At 42.7% G+C, this 9,897-nt stretch overlaps 1 protein-coding gene across 3 annotated transcripts in view; it reads left to right on the forward strand.

Moving 5' to 3' along the window:
• Window positions 1-6,118, forward strand: part of SBK1 (SH3 domain binding kinase 1) — a 75,934-nt gene extending 69,816 nt beyond the window's left edge. For all 3 annotated transcript variants that reach the window (XM_069984086.1, XM_069984085.1, XM_069984087.1), the window contains one exon: window positions 4-6,118. In XM_069984086.1, coding sequence (XP_069840187.1) covers window positions 4-783 — 780 coding nt within the window. In that variant the 3' untranslated portion in view covers window positions 784-6,118. The remainder of the gene's footprint in view (window positions 1-3) is intronic.
• Window positions 6,119-9,897: the final 3,779 nt, after the last annotated feature.

Here is a 9,897-nt window from a genome sequence, read left to right on the forward strand (position 1 = left end):
CAGGTGGGTCTTCCTGAAGACATGGTGAAACGATGTGTCCAACAACTTGGATTGGCTTTGGATTTTATGCACAGCAAAAGCCTAGTTCATAGAGACATTAAACCAGAGAACGTTCTTCTTTTTGATCGCGAGTGTCGGCGAGTTAAATTGGCAGACTTTGGCATGACCCGTAAAGTAGGCTGCCGTGTTAAAAGAGTGAGTGGCACAATTCCATATACAGCCCCAGAAGTATGCCAAGCAGGACGGTCAGAGGGCTTCCCGGTAGAGACAAGCTTGGATGTCTGGGCTTTTGGAGTACTTATCTTCTGTGTGCTCACAGGCAACTTTCCTTGGGAGTCTGCCTCACCAGGAGATGCCTTCTTTGAGGAGTTTGTGCACTGGCAGAAGGGTCGTTTACCTGGTCTTCCTTCTCAGTGGCGTCGTTTCTCGGACAATGCTCTACGAATGTTCCAACGCCTTCTTTCCTTAGAGTCAGAAAAAAGGAGCCCAGTCAAGGAGGTCTTCTTTTACATCAAGTACGACTTATTGTCAGAAGCTAGACGCAGACCTTCTTATCGTTCTCGTAAACAAGCAGGAGAAAAGTTACCACCTGTGCCCCAGCGCCATGAGAATCCAACTCCACTCAAGAGGACAATACTTACTGAGGGAGGCTCCTCACCGCGCGTTCCACACTCTCTGCCAGAACCTGGCCAACCACCCTCTGCCTCTGGCAGGACAGATGGGCGGCAGGACAAGAATAAAACTCAGATGCTGCTGGCAACCGCCATTGAGATTTGTGTGTAACATGGACCACCCAGTTGGATTCTACTCCAGTGGGAACTGATGTCGTTCTCTCCAGTTAAGGTCATCTCCTGATTTAAGATGTAAAGCAGGGTAGACCTCTTAGCATTTAATGGTCATGAGCCTACAAGCAAAAAAAAAATGTTGGTGTGAGAACACTTATTGGAAGGAAGAAAGAACTTTTTGGATATTTTCCACGAGTGATGGGATGAATGAGCCTTTTGATCAAAACTTGCAAGGATTGTTAGGGTTGGTGACTGAGTTCTGCTTCGACGGGAAGGACTTATACGTAAATTGTAAAGACTGATCTAAGTCAAGCAGTGTTCACACAAGCGTCTCCTATCATTTACTCTACAACCAAACCTTACCCAATCCGATAAACAGCACAGGCAGGGCAAGTGCAATCTTACATATCCACAAGGCTAGTTTCTTCTTACAAGTCTAAGCATCGGAAAAAAGCACCTGACTGACCATCCATAAAGATACGATACTACATGGTAATACGAGGCTTAAAGTATACCTGTCACGATGGGCTGCTTTGTCACGATTTGATCCAATGAGGTTTGCGCACATTACAGTCTCATTACGTCTCTGTGTTTATGGAAACGCAATCTTCTGAATTAGCACTAGATCTTGCCGCTCATCCAGAAGGGGCCCATTGTGACAGGTACTTTTTCAGAAAAGTGGTGCTGAGGTAGCTATGAAAATCACATGGCTGTAAGCTTAGCAACCAGTGCAGCCTTTATGTTTTTTTCTTTTTTAACCGATATGGTTGCTATGGGCTACAGTGTTCTTTAGTAGTTACCTTAGCACCATCTCTATGGCTGATCAACTCCAAACCAATAAGGGCTTGCATTGTAACTCATCCCGGAGGCTTAGCGACGGCTGTACCAGGGTAATCTCTTAATGTACAAGTCTTGTCTCGAGAATAATCCTTTCATTTTAGTCCACATTTTACATTCCCTTTAAGCATATCGGACTTTATTTCAATCTTTACATATTTATTTGACCAGATATCAATGTAAATGAGAAATATTAACTCTTAAAAACCTAACCTCTACCAAATCGTTGTTAATAATCATTGTAACCAATGGGAAACTCAAAGGTTTCACCATAAAGGGTGTCGGGGCTCTTCTTATTGGCCATCATACAGCCAGCTCATAGAACTAATTGTGAAAGTGGCACTTATCAGCTCCGGCAGTTTCCATGGAAACGTAGAACCTGCTGTAACCTTTGGAGATCTATAGAACGTTCCTCTAGGATTCGTGAAAGGTGTTTAATTCAGATCTATCAATAGCCAACAGTTACCAGATATCTTTGCTTCTCCCATATAGATACATATGTCAGGTCATCACCCAATCATCACTGACGGACCCCCCCCCCCCCCCCTCATCACCACCGCTACCATTCGGTAATATGTTTCTTGAAATTGAAAGCTGTATTGGAATTTGCCCATCCCCCTTCTCTCTTTATCCGTCAGAAGAGCGGTTGAATGCACATATAGCAATACGTTGCCTTGACAGTCATTCTGACAGAGAGGGTCATTGTGGGAGGACAAGCTGTAATCTTCCCCCTATCCCAAAAGAACTGCCTATGCAGAATACATGTAGCAAATATTTTACTGTTTAGTTGTGTATATCATTCTCCTGTCTTTTGTTGGGTATTCACATTGTCTGGGAAGGCTAGTACTAAATCCTACTTCATTTAAAGGCAATTTAGAAAAGAAAATGGAGGCGGACAACACTTGGTCTGACGTGAATCTAGGGCCTAAATTTCATGGTCACTATTGGGCTGCTTACTGTGCTCATGTATCAGCCATTGACATGGAATGCTTAGACCACAAAATATCCCAGACAAAATGGACACCATAGAAACCATTGTACCATTTTTTCTATAAAGCTACTAATGGCATTCAAGTATGAGAAGTTCGATCTGTTGTACGCGATCGCTTATGTGATGTGGCATGTGACCGTTTAAACATTCGTTTCAGATGCCGCCATTCTCTTTGGCACTGTAAAAACACACTGGTGCTGGGTTCTGTTCTACTGGGATCTCGTTGGTTTTTGACGGCAGAATATTCTGCAGGATATTCTTCCAGGGAAATAAAGCAAAAAATGGCAAATGGATTATGGAATTTTTGGGATCTTCTTAAAAATAGATCCGTCAAGAGCAGAACCATGATACCTATGTGAACAGAACCGAACAAAGGTGCCGTACACACAATCCGTAGTCTCATATGTGACCCCAGGAGGGGCAGGTGCTGGTTAACATGGCTAACGCTAACAATACATTTGGTGAAGCCAGACTGACCATGTAACGGTCGGCCATAGAGATTTGTCAGGTGTTTCCTCGCTAAGTATCTACAACAACGCTCCTCTGTAAATCTCAATACTTGCTACTATGGCCTCAGTCAATACAATTCATATCAAGGGCTACAGCATTGCTATAATAGTGGAAGTGCCGTAACTAATGCCAGTGCCCGTTACCAAAAAGAAGCGGCGTACACATCAAATTAACACACGATGGCTGCCATCGGGCCTATGAATGAGAATCGTTCAAATCTGTCAAAAGAGAGTGTTTACGTCTGTGGAAACAAGCAGCCAGAGCACAATAATGGGCCCTGTGTGTCAGGACTGTCGCTAAGGGAAAGTAGGCTTGATTTCACACATAGCAACCAATCAGATTTTAGCTTCCATTTTTACTCAAGCTCTTTCTGGTTGCCCATAGCAACCCATCAGTTTAAAAATTAAAGCTGCAGTCTGGTTGGTATGCACAGTCTATAGCAAGGATGAGGAACCGTCGGCTCACTAGTTGTTGTAAAACTACATTTCCATCATGTCTGGACAGCCAAAGCTAAAGCTGGAAAATGTAGTTCTGCAACAGCCGAAGGTTCCCCATCTCTGGTATACAGTCTAAGCTGCTCTAGAAGCCTATACTCCAGGCAGCCAATCAGAGCCCATCTTTTATCACTGTAGAAAGTGAAAGCTGCCCTCTGATTGGTTGCTGTGTGCAACAGGGACACTTTTTGCCTCCTGGACAGTTTTGAAACCAGGCCCGATCTTCCTTCCTTTTCTTGTCTTTCCTCGGCTTTAGGGCCCAGACAAAAGTCACGAGTTCAAGTTACCCCCAAATTGAGTGAGACCCTGTATATTCCTCCAACTCTGAGTGGTATAAACAACTTAAGTAGCATATTTCCCCATTTGCCTTAGACGTCTTCAATGTTCACAATATTAGTGCAATAATGTAGATAAGGTGATAATTGATAAACTTTTTAACTTACGTGTAGGGTATTTCTGATTCAAGGTTAGGGCTAGCTTAGTAAAGTTACCTCAGTTTAGCTGACCTGTTAATAATATATATATATATATATATATATATATATATATATATATATACACATAGATACCGTATACAGTTGTATAGATGTAGAAAAGTATATAACTATATGTGGGCTTCTTGTTTTAATGTGAATATCACACATTTTGTTCCACATACCTCTATGACTCTCTAAGCCCAAGCTTTCCAATGCCCCACCCCATGACACTCTCAAACAACGCCCCCTTAGTCTACTTTTTTAGGTAGGTGTTATTTAAACTCCATGTATGCAAGTCTATGACTAAGCAAGAAATTATAAGAGCACCTAAAAAGTGACGTAAACCTTGACAGTCTTACATTTTCCATGACACTAAGATGATCAGTAGAGATGAGCACAACTGAAGCATGCATGCATTTGAATACTGGTGGCTGGAGAAGTTGGATGAAGACCTACAGAGCCTGAAAAACATGAATACAGCTATAGGCCATAGGTTGTATCCATGTTTTCCTGGATTCCATAGGGCTGCATCCAACTTCTTTGAACAACAAATGCCGAGCGTGCTCCAGTGCTTTCATCTCTACTCATCACCAAAAGTCCCCCTGCTTCTACCACCAATGATCAGCTTAAAGCTGTGGCGATACCTGGCAGTAAAGGTTTAGTTTCCCTGCAGCGCCACCGCAGGTAAAATGCAAAATTACACAGCTCCTATTCAAATCAGTGAGTTGTCTTGGTAATGCAGGACAGGAAAGGTCCTCCATATCGAGAGACGCTCTTTGTAACCTCTCTCCACTATAGCAAAGAGATGATGATATTTAAAAGTGGAGTCCTTCTATATTAACTCACAATAGGGTGTAAGAAAACAGGTAAACTGGACAACCCCATTAACAGAGAGGAGTTCTCTGTTCAGGACCACCACCTACTAGCTAGAATGGAGAATAGCTACAAAGAGCTGTTGTATTCTCTATGTATTTTTGAAAATGCAAAAGTAGAGCTGTGTCTAAGAATGCTGGAGCCATTTTGTAATTTTCTCTTTTTTGGCGGACCTGACATTATACAGGCATTACACAAGCAACTGGAACTGTGTAATGCCTCATTCCACCTGTGGGGGCAGTGCAGAAAAATTGAACACTTAGAGGTTGCTGCAGTCATGATTGTACCTGGCACAGATTATACCATGCACCATCCATATTGTATCCAATTTTATGTAATGGGCACAAGGCACAATATCGCAATGTATGTACTATTCAGATTAGCCAGTAGGTATCCGCGTATGACGAGGCTAGACGTGGCATAGCCCTTCTTCCATGCTATACTGTGAGACAGATGAAGGGAGACGTTTCCGAATTGTCTCTCCAATTCTGGCATTTTCAGTGGCGTTATAATGGAAAGTGAAGTGTTGTACAAAAACGCCACTTCAGATGCCTGACCCCGACGTATGTCTTCTTAGGAAACCCTCCGCGCACTGTCCTCCGGGTCTTTAATTTATCTCTCTTTCTTCTCTCTTAAGAATACTTAATAATACAGTACAATGCATTATAAATAAGATACTTAACGTGTGCCCTGGGGAGTGTAGTCATTAAAGTATAACCACTAACAGTTGTTAATGGCCACCGGGCAAGGAAGGAAATTCTCTATTACTATCTATTCTTATTACTGTTTGTGAGGGTGGCCAATAGGATTCTTCATGAGTCCATATAAAAGTGTGCAAAAAAACCCAATAAAGGTCCTAATTACCCCGGAAAGGGGCAAAGAGAGGTCATGGAGGATGTGGAACGCCATGTGTCTCCTTTTGTTGTGTGATTTGTCATTGTGTTGAACGTGTCTTTCCGTGTTCCTGCACTGCAAATGAGGGAGGAGCAATTAGCAAAATGAGCGATATAAATAAATCCGTGCCCTTAGAAATGTATTCATTGTACTGAAATCCTCCCTGCGGACTCTGGAAATCACATGTGCCGTGCCGGCGGTGCAGAGGAAAATTTATAAAATGTGTGTGTATTTTTATTTTTTATTCTTTTTTCCTGGTAGACAATAAATTAAAATACTGAAAATAATATGATTGGAGACTGTGTGTCATTTGTAATGCTGCTGCTATGGGACCCGAAAACAGATGGGGCCCAGCTCTTGTTCCTCTCATCTCCTCTGCTACTCAGTAACTAGAACCTGTACAGGATTACACCCTCCGAAGGAGATGCATAGTTGGTGAGGCTGTCCATACACTTTGATTGGTAACATCTGGAACCATCATGAAGGACATCCTTCTATGTATGGCATTGGTGGCAACAGAAGAATATGATGCATGGATGGTAAAATCAGACTTTTTTTTTTTTACTTAATACTATATGGCAAAACATCATTAAAATGTGCCACACATTCAAAACCAAGTGTGTGCCACACAATTACAGCCCACAACAAGAACCAAGTGTGTGCCATACAATCACAACCCCAACAAGACCCTAGTGTGTGCCACACAATCACAACCCCCAACAAGACCCTAGTGTGTGCCACACAATCACAACCCCCAACAAGAACCTAGTGTGTGCCACACAATCACAACCCCCAACAAGAACCTAGTGTGTGCCACACAATCACAACCCCCAACAAGAACCTAGTGTGTGCCATACAATCACAGCCCACAACAAAAACCAAGTGTGTGCTGAACAATCACAACACCCAACAAGAACCAAGAGTTTGCCACACAATCAAAATCCCTAACAAGAACCAAGAGTGTGTCACACAATCACAGCCCCCAACAAGAACCAAGAGTGTGTCACACAATCACAACCACAACAAGAACCTATTGTGTGCCACACAATTACAACCCCCAACAAGAACCTAGTGTGTGCCACACAATCACAACCCCCAACAAGAACCTAGTGTGTGCCACACAATCACAACCCCCAACAAGAACCTAGTGTGTGCCATACAATCACAGCCCACAACAAAAACCAAGTGTGTGCTGAACAATCACAACACCCAACAAGAACCAAGAGTTTGCCACACAATCAAAATCCCTAACAAGAACAAAGAGTGTGTCACACAATCACAGCCCCCAACAAGAACCAAGAGTGTGTCACACAATCACAGCCCCCAACAAGAACCAAGAGTGTGTCACACAATCAAAACCCACAAAAGAACCAAGTGTGTGTCACACAAACCCCCAATGAGAAAGCATGTGCCACACAATCACAACCCCCAACAAGAACCAAGCATCGCGCATGTGCCACCCAATCAAAGCTCTCAACAAGAACCAAGAGAGTGTGTCACACAATGAAAATCCTAAACAAAAAAACACGAGTGTTGAACACAATCACACCCCCAACAAGAACCAAGAGTGTGTCACACAACCCCCTACAAAACTAAGAGTGTGACACACAATCACAACCCCCAACAAGAACCAAGAGTGTGTCACACAACCCCCCTACAAAACTAAGAGTGTGTCACACAATCACAAACCCCCTACAAAACTAAGAGTGTGTCACAAAAATCCCCAATGAGAACGCATGTGCCACACAATCACAACCCCCAACAAGAACCAAGCATCAAGCATGTACCACACAAGCAACGCTCTCAACAAAAACCAAGCATGTGCCACAATAAAAACCTCCAATAAGAACCAAGTGTGTCACACAATCACAGCCCACAATGAGATGTCCATCATTACAGTCCCGTCTTTTTCTGAGCAGAAGCTAAACAGTTAATGTACACACCTAAGAGGGTCACACACCCGTCCCCGCTAGCCTGTTGCCAGCCATATGAATAACACATTTCCTATATTCGCACGGCTTATAGTCTTACACGGTGAAATGTCCTATATTTAACAACAGGATTAACACATGAAAATCTCTGCAAAATAAAGCTGCAGAGAAAAAACGTGGGTGATAATGACAGAAGGGAGATTTCTATTTTTAAGCCAAATCCGGCATTTATAGATTCCAGACGTTTGCGAGAAAAAAAAAAAGGTATTGTTTAACTAATGCATAATAACCATATATCTGTGTATAAACACCATAAGGCTCCATGGGAGATATACAGAAGAATCCGCTGTAGATACGAATGTTATCCATAACTATATGATGAGCCCGATACAGGACATAGGATAGGGGCCACATATAGCCTAACCATATACAGTATTTAACATTATTTTGCATCACATGATCAGCACCATAGGACACGCATAATATAACATTTCCTACCACATTTGTATGCCCGCTATCCCATCCCTTAATAAAGGGGGTAAAAGGGTTATCCAGAGTTAGAAAGAAAGCTTTTTTTTTTTTTTTTTTTTTTTTGCAAAAACAGCTCCCCCCCTGTCCTCGGGTTGTGTGTGATATAACAATTTAACTCCATTTGTGGTGTCCCACCACTGGTGTTCTTTTTTTTTCTCTTATGGACCTGTCGCAAAAGCTTTTTTCTCCAGGTTAAGTGGTGATTAAGGGTACTTTACAGTTTCACCACTAGATGTCAGTATTTTGTATTTCTATGTATTGCACAGCTGAGGAGGTTTATGAATTAATGTTTTCTGTGTACCATGTACTTTTATTGACCTATAGGAGGTGCTCTCTACTTATGACCTATCTCTTTTCTTCTTTCTTATGTACACACCACTCATAGGGTAGAATACTTAGCCCCTGTAGGAAGTTACTTACTTGGTGGAGGAAGTTTAGTCGGTCTTACCCAGATTCTCATGGGAGAAAGACACACAGAGCAAACGTCACTGCTGTAGCCAAGCAAAGGCCTGGCTTATGTCAGGACCCTTTTCCAGGACCAAAGAGCAGTGGAGTCTAGTCTAAGACACGAGTGTGTTCAGATGCAGCTAAAGATAACCAGTTGTTTTACTACTTATACTATATCTACTATGCAGTGCTAAGCCCTTTAAGGGAGAAGAGTCCAGGAACACCCTAACCCACACCGAGAACCAGTCTAAAAGGCGCATGGCAGTATCCTAAGTACATGAGGAACTAGCCTGCATAGGACAAAGTTACCAAGAAAGGTCTATGTTTTTTTATCTTGCAGTGCAGGTAACTGAGACACCTCCGGGAACGTAGCTTCACCCAGATAAATACGACTGGGGCTTGTATCACCCTATTAGGATGGTTAACTCAACACTGTAGGGCAGAAGGTGGTCAGACCAAAGTCTATACATGGGTACAAGTAAAGTATTCACTCTCAAGTATTTTCTCAAAGTTCCGGCAGAGTACATTGCTACATTGGGTTAGTACTCCTTCGACCAACTCTTCTCCTCTACTGTACTCTCAACACTTCAAGCACTGCTACAACTACCTCTCCTCTTCTCTACTTCTTCAAGCACCTCCTTAAGCACAAACGAGTTAAGCGCTAAAGTTTATGTGAAGATTTATCTATTCTACTAATGTGTGCTGTACTACTGAAAGACCCCACAGTGAAGCTGTTTTATTTTTATATCACTGGGACTCAGTCATCCTTTCCTTCGCACCAGCACCCATACACACACACCAACCATACACCTTGGGTTATTTTTCCCCTGTCTGTGGGTGGCTGTACCAATAGTCCAGTGGGTCAGTCGCCACTCAGGACTACCATGACAAGAGCCCAAGGAATCCACTACAACCTGGCAGGTCAGCAACTATTTGGGGAGTACAGCCAGCCACACAAACAAGCAGGTACCATCATCACACCTGTGTGCTGGACAAGTACTGGCATCACGATAACCAGCATCTTTGCCATATTTTACAATTCTTCACAATCCCTTTAATTTTACATCGGCACCTGACTTTTTATAATGATGTCATGACGCTTTAAGCCAGTATATGTTTATAACAGCC

This window comes from Dendropsophus ebraccatus, chromosome 9, assembly GCF_027789765.1.
Source record: "Dendropsophus ebraccatus isolate aDenEbr1 chromosome 9, aDenEbr1.pat, whole genome shotgun sequence".
Lineage (NCBI taxonomy): Eukaryota > Metazoa > Chordata > Amphibia > Anura > Hylidae > Dendropsophus > Dendropsophus ebraccatus.